Here is a 21,905-nt window from a genome sequence, read left to right as displayed (position 1 = left end):
TGCACTACTTAAAAGGTTTCCTTATTGTATATTCCTAGCATTAAATATAAATCAGTACACTAGCACTAAAAGCCGATGTTTATTCTAACTTAATTTTAAAGGTGCACTTTTAAATCCTTTTGTGTATTTCCTCTAAGTGCCTATCAGCTAACCTCAACTTATCAAAACCTTTAAAAACCCTGATTCCATAAAGCCTTCCACAGGGTTCAATTGTAGGGGTTTTCACTAACCTTATTTATATATAAGAATTCTATGATCTGCAACTTTATTATCCAAAAATTAATGTATCTTTCTTCACATCTGCACTTGTTTTTAGGGTAAAAAAATTTTTTTGGAAACCAACCAGAATGATTCAATGATGAAAAACAAATTTTGTATTCTCATCCACAGTCATTTATACTTGTTCTTGTATATATGATTTTAATGATAATGTTAGATATAAGCAGATTCCCCCAAAATATGTGTACTGGACTATGAAACACAATTCTGCTGTTAAAGTATATCTAAAAAATAACTTCCACCTATCCTAATACCCTTTACTCAGGAGAGCTGGTAGTAAGTGTTCCCATTTTTCAATTAAATTGTTCTTCCATTATTGTTTTTATAATGTAGTAGGGTACAAGATGAACAAATAGTTCATTCTTTCAGTGAAGTTGTTTTTCCACTAAAGTTGCTGTAAGAAAGTGACCAGGACTCTTCTGAGTCTTGATTTCTAGGTTTCCAAATACTGTTATGAAACAATTTTTCATCCATTCTAAATACAAGAATTTTGTTTTTCTCTTGTGTGTGTTTTCTGCTCTTCATTCCTGGTATTGCATATAAATCCCCTACCAGTGTGTAAGATTAGATCCCAATATATAAATGCAAATGTATAACTGTTCAGATTATTTTTTTCTACCAAGAACCAGTTATCCCTCAATATTTCACTAGTTTTTGTTTACACATACACACAGTTTAAGTTATTTAGCCAATTTAATTTGACAGAGTAGTTCTGGTTTTATATAAATTAGCTTTAGCATTATCCTGTTTATTGTTCATTCGCTAATTACTTCTTCATTTAACCAATATGTATTTGTTCCTTGCCTGTTCCATGCCAGAAACTGCAAAGTACTTAGGATATGCGGGTACTGAATGAGTCTGATCAAGCCCTTGATGTTTGCAATCTAGTGGGGATGTAGATACTGAATAGTTAATAAAATAGCAAAAATGGTGATAAGTGATTTGTTCATACAGATGCATGTAGATCTAGTTCATTTTAACTTATAAAGGAGGTGAAATGGCATATACCAAGTATTTATACACCTGTAACAGACTTTGTGAGATAAACATACAGTGTAGTTAAAGTATAAGAACATGCACACCAGTCTTCAGTAAAACTTCCCTCTGAGAAAGAGGGGGATGAGTGCTGGGGGAATAGTTAGCTATAACATTTTATATCTTGAAGAAATACACAAATACAATAAATGGTAGACATGTACAAAGTTCCAGCAGAGTATAACAAGATTTCATTTTTTGATAAAATAGGTATGGCTGATTTTCCCTGAAAGGTGATAAATTTTGAATGAGTTAGAGGAAGGGTGAGGATTAATAAAATACTCTGGCTTGAAGGCCCGGGGACAGGAAGGAGCACTTTGGAGATGGTGAAAGAAAGCAAAAATGATGGGAGAAGAGTGAGGCAAGGTGTGAATTGAGATTGGCCCTGGATGAGTCTAAGACATAAGACCACATAATGTAGGATAGCCCTTCTTGTCTCTCAATGTACACTACAGCTGTTAGTGTGTCTTAATTTTATTAACTTTTTAAAATTATTTTTCAAGTAGACTCCACGCTGGGTGTGGAGCCCAACATGGGGCTTGAACTCATGATCCTGAAATCAAGACCTGAGTTGAGATCAGGTCTCAAACGCTTAACCCACTGAATCACCCAGGTGCCCCCAGTGTGTCCTAAGGCACAATCTTGGAGATTGGCTTAAACACCTGCATTTTTAATAAGCACCTTGGGTGTTTCTGCTGTAGATGGTCCTCTGAACACAGTTTGGGAAATATTTATGTAGGATCTTACATGCCACATTAAGAGTTTTGTACTATTCAAAGTGTATTTGGCTTGTATAAGAAGGGGAGTGACATGATTTGGTTTTAAAACTGCTCTGTGGGGAATGGATTAGAGGAAGACAAAAGTTGAAGTTTTAGGGCTGAGGTGAAATGTGATGGTAGCTTAGAGTAGGGAAATAGATGTGAGAAAGGTAGGTATGAGATGTGTTTAGGAGATGAAATTGGCAGCACTTGGTGATAGTATTTGGTGGGTGAAAAGAATGACCTGTTAAGTGGACAATCAGGTTTTAGTATTAGCAATAGGACAGATGGTGCTACATTATTAAGATGGAGAACCCTGGAGAAGCAAATCTTGGGAGTACAGGGAAAGATTAATTTTGGTTGTACCAATTAAGGGGTCTTTTGACTATAGCTATCAAGAGGATGATTAATAGGGGTCTCAATGAATAGGGCTATCTTTGTATTATAATAAGTCTGGGTGTAGGCAATCCAGGATGTGTGCCATCAGTAAGATACACTTCTGCTCCAACCAGCCTTCGTGTGTTGGGGTTAGACATCATGCCTATCACCATGTAGTTGCAAAGTGTTCCACCTTTAGCCTCACGTGTATGGTCAAAGTGGTAGAAGAAAAGAGTGATACCTAAATCAGGTAAGAGAAGTTTCCTAGAAACTCATCTGACACTCGCTGGCCAGACTAGCTACAAGGGAATCTAGGAAAGAATTTTCAGTTGGCACATTGCTACCTCCAACAAGTAGAGATTCTGTTAGCCTAGATGGAATAGGAAATAGATCTTAGGTAAGCAGTTGGCAGTTGTGAGAAAGCTAACTTCTGTTTGACATATTTATATTTCTGAGATATCCAAGTAGTGACAAGTGTCAGATACAGGCCGAAAACTTAGGAGAGTGGTTTGAATTGGAGATACAATTTTGTGAGTTGTTAGCATGTTGAGAGTAGGTTTGAAGCTGTAAGTTGTGTGAGATTGCTCCAGTAGACCATGCAGAATGAGAAGGAACCTTAAGGAACTCCCACTTTCAAAGTAGGATAGGGGTGCCTGGGTGGCTCAGTCAGTTGAGCATCCAGCTTTGGGTCAGGTCATTATCTCACGGCGTCATGAGTTATGGCCCAACGTTGGGCTTGTTGCTGTCAGCACAGCCTGCTTCGGATCGTCTGTCTCCCTCTTTCTCTGTCCCTTCCCCACTTGTGTTCTCTCTCTCGAAAATAAACATTTTTTTAAAAACGAAGTAACAGATACTCAAAATTTAACATTAAAAATAAAAAGTAGGATAGAACAGTAGTTTCCCACTGGGGAAAAATGTCCCATTAGGAGAAAATCCAGCATACCATAATAGAAGTCCAGGAGAGAAAGTATTGCAAGAAATTTGGAAGAGTCAACCGTACAAAACAGATAAGCATTAAATAAGATGAAGGTGTCCAGTTACATAATGTCCTTCCTACTTTTGGTGCTAAAATGTCTTTTTATTTAGTAAATGATGTTAGTAGATAGTAGTCTTCTTTATTGTTTGTGCTCAGAAAATAAGAAATGGGTGGCCCATATTGGTAATCTCCTCTCCACTATTAAGAAAATTTTCTTGGCTTTGAGATTTGAAGGCCGGGGAACTACTGGAGTAGAGCAGGGTTGGCTGCTGATAGAAAAGACCCAGTAAAGAAGGAGAGCTTAAAATAGATACAAGAAAGAGGAAATGGACAACAAAGTGATGTCTCTGGAAAGAGATGGAGCTCTCGGCATCAGCGGAGGATTTAGGTATGGTAGGAGGAAGAGTATCTCCTTCAATAAAATAGGACATTGAGAGGCAGGCAGGTAGGTAGGTATGCAGTAGGTAGGTATGGTAGGGAGAAGTTGAGGAAGTTTCTGCCCATTGGCTTCCATTTTCCTGAAGTGGATGAAAGGCTTTATGCTGAGAATAAGTTGTGGAGTTGGAGGGAGGCTGTGCGGTTTCAGGGCACAGAGAAGATAGGAAATGTTTATTCTTGGAAGGTGGGGCAGAGCTGAAGGAAATAAAGCAGTAGTTGTCACAATACTATTGAGGTTGGTACCATGGGTTTGCAGGGATGCTAATCTGCTCTGTTGCCACCCCACCCCCCCCACCCCCCCCGCCCCGCCATTATCCTGTGGCTGCATTCCAAATTTAGGTTCAGGAGCTGCAGAAGATCAGGCAAGGGATTTTAGAGCATTTACCGGATAGTGATTTTAAAAGTAGGCTTTGGAATCTACTTTATACGCTCCCTACATAGAAGACATGAATGTAGGCTTTTCTCCTTTTAGAATTTGGTTCTACTTAAAGAATTTTCAACTAATGTAACTTACACTAACAGGTGAGTGCTGTATATAATTTTGCCACGTCCATTCTCCTTCCTTCATATAAAATATTACCGATAATAATTATGAATGTTAAAATACAGATACATGCTAAGCAGTCTCATGATAAGGCCCTGAGAATGGTGATGGAGTGATTTTTTTTGGCCTAATTATATATATTTTTTTCATACAGTCTTACACTGCATTATTTTTGAGGATCTTAAAAATATCCTGTTCTCCAGAGGCTCCTTGTATTATGTGCTAGAGGAGCCTGTTATCATCATTTGATATTACAATGCCTATGAAAGTCCTTTGAAAATTGAAAACACTAGAGAAACATATTGTTATTGTGCTTGTTCTGTGTGTTATCCATAAAGCTCGCATGTCACACTTCCCGCAATAGAACTGTAAAATAGACATTGAAGAATGGAGAAAATTAAGTATGGCTCTCTGGAGACCAACAAAAACGAGAAATTTCTAAAATCAAAGCAGTCAGTAAGAATGTATTGTGGTTGGAATGAATATTCATGTCCCTGTGCCTTGCTTTGTTGTAGTAGCAATATTTAGGACGTACAAAGGAGAGCTGGATCCTTTAAATTGAAAACATAATTCTGGGTTTATTGCTGCCAAATTTTTGTTTTGTTTTTTGGCAAAAAGAGAGCCCCATCTCTTTTCAGGGACCTTGTGTATATTTATTTTTAAATTTATACCAGACAGTGTGAGAATCTTTTGATTGTTGTTGCCCTGATCCTTTTTTTTTTTTTTTAAAGTATTATGTACAAAGATTTGGTGACCAGTTTCTTTTCTTCCTGTCTTATTCTTTGCTTTTAGTTTCTTTGACTTTCTGGGGTTTTACATACTTGTTTTTTTAGTTCATAATTATAAATGAACGTGACACTTCATCATCCCAGAAGTGTGGCACTTTGTCCTGTATTTGAACATACTAATGTAATGTTAACTAATCTTCATGGAGTTTTACAAATATTTGTATAAGAGAGAAAGAGAACCAGGAAGAAAGTGAATATGAAACTTTGATACTTGTCTGTGCAGTACAAATACTCTTAGGTTTGCCACATGAAAAATGCACTTCTGTTCAGAGAAAGCTGCCTTTGTCCCTGCTCGTTTTGATTTTTATCCTCTTTTGTTGCTGACTTGTTAATTAGGATTGCTCTTTGTCATGCCATGCAAAGATAGGCTGTTAGCTGCTTTTATGCTTGGATATAAAAGGAGGGTTGCTTATTGGCTCATTGGTATCTTTTTAGGCCATTCATTGGCATTTACCAGACTCTCATGAGCCACTGAGATAAGAAGTTATTTGCTGCAAATTCTGTAGCAATCATATATTTGCTGTATTCACATTAACCCAAAACTCATACTTCACTTTTAGATACTTCAAAGCAAAGAATGAAGATATCTTTAACTTTTTTTCTGTTTGTGGCATTGATATGCCAAATTGAATATTTGTTTGATCCTCTATTTTCTTTTCAATTAACAACAAAATGCCTTTTGGTTAGTTTGGTTAGCACCTCAACAGAAAATTAGTATCTCTGATTTCCCCATGAATTTTCCCTTAGTTGCCCTTTTCTGATTTTAGTCTTGGTATTGTATTGGTGAGGAAATCTCATCTCATGTTTTGTCAGGAAATCTCTTGGCCCAGGAGGTCCCTTGTAGTGGTAGACGGCACGAATCCCAGCATCAGGCTGGTCGTGAGCTCTCACTCTGCCACTTGCCAGCATTATTACTTTGCTCAAGTTAATTTAAATGCATTAGCCTTCAGTTTCCTAATCCTTTGAGTAATAATAGCATAATAATACGTAGAACATTTAGCTCAGTCCAGAGAGAGTAGGTGCTTCATATTAGCTATTTTTTCCCTAACTAGTGTATAATCTGAATTTTTATCTTCACGGGTTGTCAGATTTCTTTGATAGAATCGTGACTTCTTAGTTTAAGAGTAAATAAAAATATTTCAGATTAATCTGTTCATTGAGAAGTTTTGAAAATAGTATGCTTAGGACAGTTTGTTTATTCATTAGTCAAGAGCAGAATGCAGTATTTGGAGCTGCCATTTTGAGGTTGTATTTTGTAAGTGAAATTTCTGTACTCTTCTTTAGAGTAAAATTTACTGTTCAATTTACTCCTCTCTATTAAAATTACTGTATGAGAACCTAACCTCCTGCATTTGTGTAAAAATTTGGAAATGTCATGAGATTGCTGAACTGTTATTCCGTTAAAGGATTTTCTCTAATCCTCTGATCGTGTCAGTTTGGATTAATTTTGTCTGTATATAGTAGATTAATATTTGTGTCTGAATAAGTCAGTGGAAAAGCTTAGGAACATGTAGCCTCATACTCATCCTCGACTTTCTAATCATAAAAGTAGTATAATTTTGTTTTACATGTCCATATGATATTAAATAAGCTCATGTTAAATATTTATATGAATATTAAATAAGGGAAAGAGGAAATGTTTTCACATACACCTTGTGCAGGTTTATATCTCTACCCTTGTTGGCAAGCGATTAGTTTACATTTGCTGACAACTGAAAATTTTTCTTTAGCTATACTATAATAGGTTTGTATTTCTTAATAACCTGCCCTTAAGAAAAATATTTATGAAAGAAGGCCTCAAACTTCTTTTCATTTAAAGGCTCTTAAAGGCCAAGTTGGCGTGAAGCTTTTAAAACAAAACTGGATCTGGAATGATGATGGTTTATTTAGCAGACGAAGAAGAGTATCTGTTCCACAGCAACAGATACTTCAGTGAGCTGGAAATGAGAGAGCAGCTTACGTCAAACTGGAAGTGGTGGGAACACAAGGATGGCTTTTCAGTTACCTGCTCTTTTTCATTAAAGCCTTTCCTAACCAAACGGCTGAATTAGTCTTTGTATTTAAGCAGAAACTAATGATGAAAAACAAGGGAGACTGCAGTGTTGCAGTTGGTAGCAGAGTTGGAAATAAAATACCTGGAGTAAAGTGTAAAGCTAATGAGTCAATCCTCTCTCCCTGTCTCTTTGTCTCTCTTCTCTGCTTCTTCCCTTCCACCCTCCCCTCTTTCCTTCTAATATTTAGCAAAGGACCTTTATGGATTAGAGCTAAATTGCTCTTTAATCCTTCGGTTTCCTTCTGTCCTTTGGATAACAGTCTGAGGTCTATTAAGGACTCACATCACCGTGGTCTAGTTGTACAGAATTGAGAATGTAGCCCAGCTACATTACTAATTCAAATGCTATATGAGCTTGAGCCAACGCCCTTAACCTCAACGGTAGTAATAAGTAAAAAAATCTATAATTATATTTTACAGCCAGCCTGTCAGGAATGTTAAAAACAATTACGGCTTTTCAAAATGTTGACTTTTTCAAGGTCACACAGTATGTAAGTGCAAAGTGATATGATCATGTAATTCTAATTGCTACTGGTACAGAATTAAGGCATTTGAGATGAGACAAAAGTCACATAATTCCACTCTTAAACAGGCTTAAAATGAATAGAATGATAGGATTGGAGGTTTGGGAATGTCTTGTTTTAGACTTGTAAAATTGACAGAATCTCTAAGTGCTTCTAGCTGTTTTGGAAAAAAAAAAAAAAAAGAAATGCTATTTGGCTATGCCAAGCATGCTAGTGTTAAATGACCTCATGTGAACTGTAACATTTTTGTCCTACTGTTGTCATGACTTTGTATAAATAAACTAAGATAAGGTTGTCTGGTTCTGGGAGGTTCTGACACAGAGATTTGATAAGGAAAATGTAGTAGAACTGGAAAATGTGCAGTATGAAGGGAAAACTGGTTGACATTTAATCTGTCAAGGTTTATGCCCAGGTGAAACTTCATGCCCAGGTGAAGTTTCTCTTTACTATGGGGAGGCATACATTAAACTCTGGAGCCCTTCCTTTCTGTAGGCCCCTGTTGAACTATGTATGCTCTGCTTCTTTGTACTGAGGAATAATGCATCAAACCAATGACTCTGTCTCAGCAGTTACTGTTAAGTCATTGCTTTCTAGACTGGCCTTCTAGCTATCAAGGTATTTTAAAAGTAACATAACTCAAGTATCCATTGGGGAATTAGGAGAACGAGACTTGATCAATGGTTAGCACACCCACATCCATTGAAAGAGCTGGCTTGGGTTGCATGAGTCATCATCTAATAGGGTGTCCTCCTCCTTCAGTTTGGTTTACAATGCTAGTCATCCCAGAGGGTGTGACAAGATAGCTGGGAATATTTGTGGCACTCTCTTAACAAGACCAGGAAGTGGACTGGACTGTCCGTAAATGAAATAACACTCCCATCTGCTCTCTGAAAACTGTTAAACTTCCATTTTCTTTCTTGGCATTCTACCCATAGCTCATTTCGTGATTTATGCAAACCTTAAAAATATATGTGACTATTTGCTGGAGTAAATGTGGCTTTAATTTTAAATGGTGCCTGTGCCTGTGTTTTTCTGTCTTGGAGTGAATGGCACTCATTTTGTGATCAAGCTCATTCCTGTCTTGATCAGGGACTTGTACTAAATCAGCCCTGCAACTAGCCTTTGTTTTCATGGGAAGAATACTAAACTCCATGTTATTCTTTAATAATTGTTTTAACGCAAGCTAGTATTCCCTCTCCCCCTGCCCCCAGCCGATAAGTCACAAAGCCTCTGTACATTACAGTGTTCTGATTTATTCTCATTTTATGTTTCTCTCTCTGAGCTGAAACATGCTTATGAACAAAGTATTCTTATACTCTCAATGAACTGATTATATTCTAAAATTAGCCTTTCTTGGGACTTATTAGGAGTTGTAGAACTTCGGAAATATTGAATAATTAAGTGATACATACAGTATATAATAAAATCCCTTCAAACTAGCTTGGTCTAAATTCAGAATTTTAAACAGGATTTAGTGCATGCATGCAGTCACTGGAATAAACATCAGGGATTTATTGCTCAGAAGGACTAATATACCTTAAAGAATAAGAACTATGGGTGGTTAATATATCAGTGGTGTGCACGTCAAAATTCTAGATTTCTCTTGAGTAGTAAAGAGGCGATAACATACACAAGTAAATATATAATGTGTGATAGTGCTGCAATGAGGCAAATGTAGGAGAAAGAGATGATTTCTGACCGGAGATTGTGAGGTAGGGCTCAGGAAGAGGAGCTAAGAATGAACACTGTAATGAAAAATGGGTGAAGAAAAGATGATTTCAGGCAATAAAAAGTATGTACTGTGGCTTAGTAGGAGCGAAAGGTACATTAAGGGTTGTAGAGGAAGATACGGTATCTGATGACTCCTTGGCATATGCCGTCACAAACACTATGTAGGCAACTGGCAACAAGTCACATGGAATGCTGGATGAGATGCCTGGGGAAGTATGGTAGCAAAGAAGGGGCTTTCAAAGGCTTTCAAGCTGGCCCTTGAGGGAAGGGAAGGATTTGATTAGGAATCTTAGGTGTTCCCAAAAGGAGAAAAAGGAGCATAGACAGATAAAAACAAGAGTAGTACTAAGACCAGTTTTGTTGTGTTGAGGTGGAAAGAGAAAAATGAGTTAGCCAGAGTGAAGATTCTTGAATGCAAGGCTAAAGAATTTAAACTTTATCAAGATTGATTTGGGAACTTTTTGACACTCTCTTGCTGAGAAACCTTTAACTGATCAGAGCAGTATTTTGAGATGGGTAGAAATATGTGGGAAAGTTCTGGCAGGTGGAAGAACTAGAAGCAGAGGCAGCAGTTAGGAGGACTGAATAAATTTAGTAATGATATTTGAGGTAAAAGTTAAGGGAGGCAGGAGAATTAATAATGATTATAATTTAATCCCCCAAGTGATGGTGACAAATTGAATATGTTTGCTGTTTTGGGAGAGAATATTGATTTAGCCAGTAAATGGATTCTTTTCATTGCAGTATAATTGATGTATAATGTTGTGGAAGTCTAAGGTGTACAGTGTGTTGATTTGAGTCAACACATATTTAATGAGCACCAATTATGTGTTGTAGGCACTGGGGTATAGTGGGGTAAAGATTAGGTCTCTGCCCCCATGGAGCTTACATGTAACGGGCGAAAGAGACAACAAACAAGTTTAAATATATGTGTGTGTGTGTGTGTGTGTGTGTGTGTGTATACACATATATATAGAGTCCGATATATAATGTCAAATATATAATTACATATATTTGATTATATGTATAGATATAGATAGATAATGTCAATGATAAGTGCTCTGAAGAGAAAAAGCAAGGGTTAGGGATAAGGGATGATGAAAAAGAGGGCAGTGTTTTAGAATCTGTGAGGTAACATTTGAGTAGAGACCTAAATGAAATGAAGGCGGGAGCCTCCTCACTCTCTGGGGAAGGGGCATCCCCAGCAGCACAGCAAGGGTAGTCCCCAGACCAGCAAGGAGACCGCCTGGCCGGTGGAGAACTGCACAGGGCAGAGTGATCGGGAATGAGAAGAACAATGTAACTGGGGAGTAGGGCATTTGGTGTCCTGAAAGCCATGGGAAGAGTTTGAATTTTTTTAGGTATGATGGGAAGTCACTGGGAGTGCTATTATGATCTGTTTTCAAAAGATCCCTGTAGCAGCAGAGTCGGACAAGGGGAATGAATAGTTAGGAGGCTATGGTAGGCTTCCAGGTGATAGATAAGGTGGTGGTTCAGAGCCAAGGGCGATATAAGGGAGGTGGTGAGAAGTGATGGGATTCCATATATATTTTGTTTCATTCCACGTATATTTTGGAGGTAGAGCAAATGTGTTGATGAACTAGATGTGGGTTGTGAGAAATAGACTCAAGGAATATCGCCAGGGTCTATATGGTGGGTTTGTGTGAATTAGTTCTGCCTTTGCTTAAGCAGACCCTCTCAGCACATTTGTATGAAGAAGGCTCCCTTCCTCCCATCAGATGTACTTGGGTGCTGGACACCACAGCTGGGTGAGAGGAGCTCAGGCTGGGCGCCTTGGTCAGGCATCCTTGAGGAGGGGTCAACCTGTGCGGTCAAATGCAGCATGCTAACTCAGGTTTTGGCCTGAGCAACTGGGTGGCTGGTAGTGTCATCCCCAAATGAGGGAGACCATAAGAGGAGCTAACTGGGACTGGGGGTGGAAATCAAGTTCTATTTTCTGTGTAAGTCTCAGATGCCTGTTAAACATCCTAGAGGCAATGTCAAGTGGGCAGATGGAGATGGACTCTTGGTGGGGAGCCATCAGAGCTGTAGGGAGGTTTGCTATTTCTGAGTTTGAAATGGCTGTATGACAAGCAAGTGGAACTGTTGAGTTAAGGCTTAGGAACAAAGATTTAGATTAAAGACGTAGATTGGGAAATCATTCTGGCAAAAGGAATGTATGAGATCTTTGAGGAAAATTAGACTTAAAAAAAAAATGGAGACTGCCTTTGGCGTATTATTCGGTAGTGGAAAGTGGGAGATAACTGTATAAAAGCAAACCAGAGGAAGATCTGGGTAATCAACACTGTGTAAAGACAAGGAGTAAGAGGACAAGGGCTTGTTGGGAAGGTCATCAAGAAGCAGGGCTTCAGAAGGCCGCTGGAGCTTTTGAGAGTACAGGTAATAGTGGGTGTGGAGACAATTGGCAGGGAACTAATAATACAAACTACTTTCAGAAAATATGCACTGAAAGGAGGTAACAGTAGGGTTATATGTTGGTTTTTCAAAACAGGCTGAAGTTGTGTCTGTATTAAGGCAAAAATAAGGGTACCAGTGAAGGAGGGAAAGGTTGAAGGTACTAGAAACAAAAAGGATAAATGAGGGAGCAAGGTTAGGGAATCTGGAGGATATATGTTTAAAGGAATAGGTAAAGAAGTTAGTCGCAGAAATGAGAAAGGATAGATCTGTTTTGCTTTGAGGTTTGGAGAGAAGGAAGGGAAAATGGGTATCAGAAACAGATGTTTTGCATAATAGAGGAAGGAAAAGTGAGGACAGTTGGTTCTCTTAGTAAATCTGTGGTCAGGGTCATCTGTTTTAGGGGGCACCACTGGTATTAAAGGCCTGAAGAAAGTGGGGATGGGAATCAATAAGAAAAAAAAATTGTCAAGCAATGATGAGAGACCAGCTGGAAACATGAGGAATAATTTCTAATAGCTCATCAGTATTTTTTCTGTGGGCACAAGAGCATAGGGGAATTGAGAATTTCAGAGAAAGAAAGAAAGAGAGATGTTGTATGGAAACTAATTTGACAATAAATTTCATATTTTAAAAAAGAGAAAGGAAAGAGAAAGGAAAAAAAAGGAAGAAAGAAAGCAAGAAAGAAAAGAAAGAGAAAAGTAAAGAGAAGAGAAAAGAAAAGAAAAAAAATTAAGGGCACTTAGAACCATGGTTCGTAACCCAGAAGAGTGCCTATCAAAACTACCTGGGGACATTTTTCAAAAAGCTGTTTTTCCTGAAATGTATCAAATTGAGGTGTGGGAATAGGACAATTACATGGGAGGGGAGATGCTTATATGTATTTTTAGAACATTCTGTGTGATTCTGTTAAGCTTTTCCCTCCACCTCCAGTGAGAAGTGTTGTGGATTTAGGATTAGCAGGAGATTAACTACAGAGTGCAGGCTGGGCGGGAGTAGTAAAGAGTGGCTGCAAGGGAAGCAAATGGACTGAAGGAATTAGAGTAAGGTTTTCTGGAGTAATGTCAACAACAATAGTAAAATTTGGGGAGTGTGCTTAGTTAGGTTCCTGTACTGCAGAACTTTACAGACAATTCATATGCCCATGAATCTCTACGAAGGGGATTTTAATCTTTTAAGAAAATACCTGACTACAGGACCCTCCCCCCGCCCTTGTTTTAATGGAGCATTGTGGACAATTTCTACAGAGCGCATTGTGAACATGCTGACCTAGAGAGGTCCAGCGATGGCTAGTTCCAGATTGATTTAAAAGGAAAGCCCTGGGGAAAGGGAAGCCGTTGTGGAAAGGGGGAATGTCCAGGTTAAGCTATTGAAAGCACAGCTCCCAGGCCTATGGCTTTGTTGGTGAATAGCTGGGTTACTATCTATCCTTCCATTTAAACTCCTGTTTTCTACCGCTGAGTCCAGTGTCCGTTGGAAGTTGCAAAAGACAAAAGTCAGAATTCATGAAGTATTTACATGCGTTATTCAATAGTTTCTCAAAAACAGGTTTGGATAAAGTAAACCAAACTATGGACATGGTTTGCTATGAAAGCAAACCAAAATCTAAGGACCTTTTAGGATATCTAGCCTTTTCCTTAGCTTTAAGGACAAACAAGTGGATAGCTGTCAAAAGATACACTTTGAAGTCTTGGAGCACTCACTAGCAATGACTTAAAATCGGGGGAGTTTACCCACTTTTTGAGGAGAGGCAGTGTCCTAGGCTCTGAGAATGCCCCCAGTTTATACTACCTGGGCATTGTACGGACGACTGTTTTTCCAGTGTAGTATAGTCCGTGAATTTAAGGTGATTAATACTGAATGTTGTCACATAAGATTTCCAAAGAAGACAGTGATTGGTGATTGGTGAGGACAGTGATTGCTGGCAGGGATTGGGTGTTTATATTGTGTGATTTAGTTTCTAACGAAGATGTGATGTGAATCTTACGAGTATACAAGTCCACTCAAAATACTGAGACAAACCAAATTAGAAAGGTTCTGAATAGTTTTCATTTGCCCTGTGTGTGTTTCACAGGTCCCAAGTTCCCACGTCTGTGCCAGTGTCATTCCATTCCTTCCTTCACATAGCTTATCTTTATTGATGAGTTTTCTCTCCTAATCCTCTATTTCAATAAAAAAAAAAAAAACACACATGGGTATTCTGTTTGGCTATAGATGTGTACTTATGATAACTGCGTGTGACCCAGCTGAAGTGTTCAGAGCACATGGAAGTCACTTACTGGTGACAGGAATACATTCTATATGTTTATTTTCCCCTGTGGATGCCTGAACTTTCTTTTCTTCACAGGTGAAGTCAGTGATAAACCTTTTGTTCGCTGCGTATACTGGAGATGTATCTGCACTTCGAAGGTATGTTAACATGGTGGCATATGGCTTAGCATCCGGTTTACAGAGGTTTATAAAGTTGCTTCTGGGCAAATGGCCATTTTAAGGCCAAAGTCTCATTTCCATTTCTCTCTAATGAAAATGATCCGAACAAATTTGTTAAATCCCCATCTCCAGTGACTTAGACTTCCTGTGTAGTCTTGTCCTTTTCTACCTCCTGAAAAGCCCAGACCTCTTTTCTCCCAAGTGGAGACTGTTCAACAAATCTGGCTAATTAATGTAATGTTTCATTGGAGTTGAATAATGCTATCTCAGTCCCCATTTACCTTCCCTTTCCCATCTTTGGAGGTTAAGGGGGAGTGAAGATAGGGGCATTTAGTGCTCTGCGGATCACCGGGGTTAGAAAGGTTGCATAGGACTGTGTAATTTACATAAGATCTCTTGTATAGAGTTGCAACTGAATTTTAACATGGAAAAATATCTGTGCTTAATTTCTACCTTTGTCTAAAAGTCAGATTATACGTCTATCAACAGTACTTTATTACAAACTTCAGAGTTGCTAAGAGAATAGATCTCAAGTGTTCTCACCACAAAAAAAAAAAAAAAATTATGTGATGTTGTAGGGAGGGTTAGCTAACACTACTGTGGTAATCATATTGCAGTATATAAATGTATCAAACCCAACACGTCGTACCTCAAACTTACATAATGTTCTATGTCAATTGTTTCTAAAAGTGTACTTTAAAAATTAATTCGAAGTCTGATTAGTACTTGTAAACTATAGTGTAAAATGTTTAAATAGTGAAAGCATTTAACTTCAGTAATAGGTGTTCGTTTCTTGCCCTTCTGAGGCACAAACTTTAGTATGCCACTGTTCTTTGAACAATAATGTAATAAAGCTGAATTCTGTGAGAAATGAACATTTCCCTGTATCCAAAAAGAGAGGAAGTGGCATTTGCCCCAGAGGCCCTCACATCCCCATCAGTGGTGAGCCTGATAGAGGACAGCAAGACCTTAGATGGAACACAAGACCTTAGATGGAACTGATGGGGTAGATGTTACAGGTGTGAATTAAATTTTATATGTAACGAATAGCCGTTCTTACACATTTTCAGATTTGCTCTATCAGCCATGGACATGGAACAGCGAGACTATGACTCTAGAACAGCACTCCATGTAGCTGCTGCAGAGGGTAATCTATGAACCGTTCATCTTTTTTTCCAGATGTAGTTTCTACTCAATACTAAAATCTACTTGTTTTGTTTTGTAGGTCATGTTGAAGTTGTTAAATTTTTGCTGGAGGCATGCAAAGTAAATCCTTTCCCCAAGGACAGGTGAGAACTTATGTCGTCCCCTTCTAACTTACAAATGGCAAGTCAGTGTTTTATTACAATCCAGGGTTATAACATATGAGTGAAGGTGTTCTTATTAAATCCACCATGTATATATTGGAGACATTCTTGAACTCGCAGTGGTGCCTTACAAAGGCAACAAACAAAACCTTGTTTCTGCTAGGGTGATCATTCTCCCTCCGTATCCTATTTCTCATATAAGGATAGTCTCTTATTTAGAATTTTTCAGATTAGTCTGTCAGTCAGTACACTGTATGAAGAAAACAATACTTTATGTTTGGAAAGAGAAAATAGGAATTTTGTCCTTGTGGGGCTTCTAACTACACAGGGTAGACAAGATGAACATTTACAGGAACATATTAAAAATGTGCAAGAAAACTACTGTCACAGAATGCTAAAATGAATATATTGGGGTTTCTTGAAATTCCTAGATTTGTTTGGTGTCAGTTTTAAAAGGCTATGTGGAGTTGAATTTTAATCGGTGCTTTGGGGAAGAGATGCAATTTGAAGGCACGGAAAGAAGAGAAGGGCACGCTGTCTTCAGTGGGAGAGATCTGCCTGGAATACATTTTGCTGCTCTCCTCTCTCTCCTGATCCACATGGCAAACTTCCATTCATCTTGAAGTAAATGCTGTCCACAACACGGACAGTGATGGAGGCTTGAGAGTGCAGCTTATATATGTATATATATATACATACGTGTATACATATATACATACATATATATACACGTGTATATATACGCGCGTATATATACACGTATGTGTGTATACATATATACTTCAGCTCTGTGCTCATATACTTGCGTGTTATGTAGCTGGATGAGCCAGTAATGAGAATATAGGTTTAGAAGAATTGAAGGAAAAAATACTTGATAGAGAGGTTTGTTAGGTATGATTAGGAGTTTTGATTGGATATCTGAGGATTGTATTAGTAAGTCTGGAGCAAGCCGATTATACTCTAGCTGTTAGATCTCTACTGTTTTTTAAATTAGAAGTTTGGGTTTTATTCAAGCTGGTTGCAAGAAATGCAGAAGAGTTAGGATGTGTCTGAAAATTGTTAGCAGTTTTCTAAGTATAGTAACACTTGGGTTATCTAATCATGACCTTTGTTGGCAATGTTCTAAAACCTCATGTCGGGGGGGCAATCCTCCCTTTTATCCCCAAATGTAATACCAGCTCTTTCTAGAGCAAGAAATTGAAGAGTGTGTTTCCCTTACCCAAACTTGTGCCCTGTGTTTATAATCCCAACTAAAACACTCTTTTAACACAGGCTGGAAACATTTACTGTGCTTTATAAAGATTAAGATGTTTTGCTTTTTGGGTTTGTTTTTGTTTGTTTTTTTTGTTTTTTGGGTTTTTTTTTTTTTTGCCTTAAATTGGCCTCTAGGAATGTGCTTTGTATGAAACGTTTTGGTTTTTGCTTTAAATTGGCCTCTAGGAATGTGGAAGTAGAAGTACCCATCTGATGGGAGAAGTTAGCTAAATAACTAACTTGGTAACTGGGTATTCAGCTATTCTAGAATATAAGCCAAACCAAGACAGCTCCTTTCTCTATTTTGTAGAATCTGTGTCACCTCAAATTGTAAAATAGGCTTGAGTGAATTTAGTGATGTTCTTTAAGTTGACAATTTGTATTATTTCATGGAAGAAGAGTTGTCAAAAAGGTAACTTGCAGTTAACGTTCCATTTTCTCAGGAAGACAGGTAATTATATGTTGTAGATGACTGGAAAGTCCCCCCACCTCCCAGTGTAAGGCCACGGACTCCCTAAATTAATGAAGGCCAATATGGAAAAGGAGCTGTTTTTTGAGAAACATACAGATACATGTAAAATATGACTTACCTGATTTAAAAAATGAAGATTACCCAATTTTATCCAAGAATATTTTTTGAGACTGTTTAAAAAACCTTTCAGTTCCATATTGTGACCCCATAAAAATGGGGGTAAAAGGTTAAAGGCAGAGACAGAAAGGAAAGGAGAAACGGAAAGAAGAAAAACCAGAAGCTGATGAGAATAGACCATGAAAAAATGGAGTCAGAGCGTCTGGTAGCCATGGACAAGTGACCTAAGTGGAGGGAGAGGCTTCATAGTTTGTGAAGTATTAGGGGACGGATTCTCGCACTCTCATTTACTTGGGTTGTGAGTTTCATAGTATCATCTCCTCTCTCAAAAGGCTGATCAGCTGATTGATTGCTGCTGGCAACCCTTCTCTTCTCTTCAGTCTTCATCTCTATCACTCTGAAGAGCACACGCCAGAGACACACTTATAGTGGAAAGGGTAGTTATTTTTCTGGTTGCGTAGTGGTCCATTTGAGCCCCTCAGATGCCCATCCTTACCAGAGATGAAAATGTCAGTTCCTCTGGGGCCGATCTTGCTCCTCCAGTGTATGTTTGGGGCCTAATGAGGTCAGAGTTCTTTCCAGACTTCTGAGATTTGTCGTGATTTTTGAATTGTCAGGAACACAAATTTTCTATCAAAGGATAGGGTGATGGATGTTATATACCTGAATTTTCCTTGAAGGTTTTATTTAAAGGGAGAGCCTGTGGGCTTTTTATGAAATTGAAAACCAGGAATCCCAGAGGAGTCTATTGTATCTGTCAACACGAGAACTTCCCCTCCCACAGCACTTAGATATGTAAACAAGATCCATCTGTAGAAGACCGTTTTCTCTTCCTCCCCATTTCTCAAGTTGCCTGTAGGACCACTTTTTGAATGATGAGCCCCTTTCTGTTTTTCTTCAATTAATTTTTACTTGTAACGTTGCTAAAATGGCTAAAGTTGAACGGCTCTTAGATCTGCACTTAGTATGTAAGGATGCTGAATTATCACCTTTGTCCAGGAATTATCTAATGACCCAGTGCACGTTCTGCTACTTATTTAGGTGGAATAACACTCCCATGGATGAAGCGTTGCACTTCGGACACCACGATGTATTTAAGATCCTCCAGGAATACCAAGTGCAGTACACGCCTCAAGGAGATTCCGACAACGGAAAAGAAAATCAAACGGTCCATAAGAATTTGGATGGATTGTTATAAAGGTCTTAAGCCCAAAATATAAATCACTTACCTATTTAATTGTGGAAAATGATTATGAAGAACATGTGTATTTCTATCTGGTAGTGATGTCTATTTTACAACATTTGTCATTTCAGTGTTACTGGAGTTTTCTTCACTGTACACACAGGACAAATCTGATCTCTTTGGGAAAAAATAGAAATAAAACAATCTCCCTCCATAATGTGAGCAATATTTACCTCGTGCATTGTATAATTTGATGTAAAAGAAATAGTTACCAATGCTAGCTTAACTGTGTGGTGGTCTTCATGATATATTTATGTGTGTTTTGTGAATTTTTCAATTTGTATGATGAACTTAGGCATTTATAAATTAAGTTTTGTTGTACAGTCTGTCCAAATAGGTCAAGGCTGCCTTTAGAAGCAAAAGAGTGTGATTTTCAGGACTTCAAATGTAGAGTTAGAGTGTCTGAACAACTATCTGCACGTAGGGTTATGTGTTTTAAATGTCTCCCATCACCCAGCTTCATGACGTGACTCTTTAAAAATTAAAATAGTTAACAACTTGTAGTGGCATAGACCAATTCTGATTAGACTTCATCAGGGAATCTGTTCAAGATATGTTTGGTGACCAAAATATCTATGTGAATGTAGTTATATAATACTTTTGAAAAAAGTTCCTTTTTCTATATCCCCTTTAGTCCAGCCTCTCTTCCCAGACATCTAGCTATTTGCCTCTTCGCTTGAGCTGGGAACGTGGGTGCTGGCACACTATGCAGTTTTCATGTTTTCCACCGTAAGTCAGAAAATGCCTCAGACATCTGGCATCCGAGCTAGAACTATGCCATTTGTCAATAGGCGATGAACCAGACACGGATGACTAAGCTAAGTACAAATTAGCCAAATTTGGAAAAGGAAAGCATGTGCTACCACGGCTCTTTAAGGTCTGTTTCAGCTTTCAGGATAAAGATACATTCAGATAAGCGCTCTAAGCTACCAAAGTTAGTAGGATGGTATGGGAACTGTAACAGTTAACATTTATTTTTTAAACCTGTCATTAAAGGCCTGCACCTATTTGGGGGACCACTAGATCACTCCAGTTTTCTCCTGCTTCTCTATTGTATAGTTTTTGGTGGACTGATAATAAGAAAAGGCCATTTAATTTTAAATTGAGACCCGTTGTTTGTCCTAGGGAGGAACCGCACATATGCTTTAGCCTATTGTACTTCAGAGGTAAAGGGGTTTGCTAATGAGGATTTTTGATATTAAGCACACACACAGGCACATACACACACGAATGGACTTCTCTGAGGCCGTGTTTTGTGAAATGAGCAAAATCCTCAGCTACGTGAATGCTCCTAGTTGTTGCAATGTGGCAAATTCAGCAAGTTCCTTTTTTTTCCTTTTGTATCCGCCCACACTGCTGCTTCCAACCTTTATCATGCCTAATGGCCCCTTTTCCGCTCCAGCGGCCTCCAAATGTTTTGGGTTTTGCTTCCAGTCTCAGTTGGTGGCTTCAGCCATTGCCCTCCTAATACCTACACAGCACCTCCTTTGGTGGAAGCGTGGCCAGTGTTCCCTAACAGCTGCATCAGGCATGAAGCCATTCCCACGGGTGTGCTGTGGGGGATTTGGTGGACGGGCATCGGCCCTGCTGCTGGGTTCCCGCCCCACGGGTCTACCAAGCCGTGCAGACAGGCAGTATTTGCAAAATGCTGTAGAGGAACGGCATTATCCCCAGAGATACTATGGGATAGACATTCTTTAACTGAAATCAACTGAAATAACTTTGCTCAAACAGCAGCTTGCTTTGTGTGATTAAAATGAAACATTAAGATGATTCAATTGTGTGGCTTAAAGGTTACCAGCAATTTGGAGGCTTTAATAAAAAGAGGTTCTAACCATTAATTTGGAACAAAGAGAGTTTTCATCTTTTTTTCAGATCAAAACGATTTTGCAAAATCTGCGTGGTTTAGTCATATGTGCCCTTATTTACCCATAAGGTTATTTATTTATGACTGTAATGCCGGGTCCTGCTCTGGCTGTTTGCTGTTGGCTGGTAATAACAAGTACACTTGGTTTAAATGCTTTTGACTGTGCTCTTAACTGCTGCCATCAGTATACTCCAAAGATCTCTTTGTTTTGGCTTTGGGATCATACGTGCTTTTTCTGTATCATGAGAGCTCTCTATATGGTCATGTTTATTTAAAGCTGCTTATACACTGTTGTTTTGGTAGTCTCAATTCTAATGACCTCATTTTTGGGCGTAATGTGCTGTATCCCGCTACTGCCCCACACTGCCCTTTAGCTGCACAGCTGGATTAGCTATCAGCCGTTTGATGCTGTTATCTGTCTGGCAGGGGCTGAATGACCTGAGGTTGGATATAGATTCTTCCTGGGGACTGTACAGCTATGAATGTATTTGCTTCCAGAACCTCCCAAAGTGAATCTAATCTTGAAACTATAAATTGTAAGTATTCTGAAATTGGGAAATATTTATTTTAAATGAAATCAGGTAGTGTTGCTTTTTACAGCATAATAAATACATGTATCAAAAAAAAACCCTGTAAAAAATGAATTTTTTTTAAAACAACCAAGGTTCTCTTACATCACTGGGTTGGGAACTCTGCTGAGCATATGGACTGTCCCCGGCTGGTTCAAATCCATTTCTAATGCCTACTCTGAGCCAGGTACTAGGCAAGGTGTCACCTGGGGTTATCACAATAAGAAGAGAATCTGGTAAGGAGTTCATCCTTGAAGGTGGGAGGGTGGAGAGGAATATTTCCAGCGCTCTAGAAGCTAACACTGTCATTGTGCAGTTAGGACATGCTCAGTAAGTATCTGTAGAACTCAATCGTTAAACATGTCCTTCACCAGGAGGGGTTCTAACCTCCTTTCATGAGAAGAGAGGTTGTTTCCACAAAGCCTTGGCATCTGTTTAGGAGGCTGAATCTAGTCCTGTCACACTAGGGTCTGCTTGGGCTGAGTTGTAAAACTGCAGCTCCTTGCCGGTTCATGGGGATATGGAATGGCATTCACGTCCAATGCCAGAAACCCCTGGTCTATGGGCTTAGGGTTAGCATATGGTTTTCCAACCGTAGAGATGGCACATGAATACCATGGCTGCCATTTTCAACTGTGAAAGTTGTTTGTCACAAAATAATTTGCTTTGCTACAGTAGTCAGACAGTGTTAATCGTCTGCATGACTGACATTTTAGGACTGGAAGAG

At 38.7% G+C, this 21,905-nt stretch overlaps 1 protein-coding gene across 3 annotated transcripts in view; it reads left to right on the top strand.

The window, feature by feature from the left end:
- Positions 1–20,583, top strand: part of GLS (glutaminase) — an 83,283-nt gene extending 62,700 nt beyond the window's left edge. For all 3 annotated transcript variants that reach the window (XM_060622438.2, XM_081796357.1, XM_081796356.1), the window contains 4 exons: positions 14,267–14,328; positions 15,420–15,496; positions 15,575–15,638; positions 18,541–20,583. In XM_060622438.2, the coding sequence (XP_060478421.2) occupies positions 14,267–14,328; positions 15,420–15,496; positions 15,575–15,638; positions 18,541–18,697 (360 nt within the window). In that variant the 3' untranslated portion in view covers positions 18,698–20,583. The remainder of the gene's footprint in view (positions 1–14,266; positions 14,329–15,419; positions 15,497–15,574; positions 15,639–18,540) is intronic.
- The last annotated feature ends 1,322 nt before the right edge of the window (positions 20,584–21,905 follow it).

This window comes from Panthera onca, chromosome C1 (assembly GCF_046562875.1).
Source record: "Panthera onca isolate mPanOnc1 chromosome C1, mPanOnc1 haplotype 2, whole genome shotgun sequence".
Taxonomy (NCBI): Eukaryota; Metazoa; Chordata; class Mammalia; order Carnivora; family Felidae; genus Panthera; species Panthera onca.
This window is presented reverse-complemented; position numbering and strand designations above follow the sequence as displayed.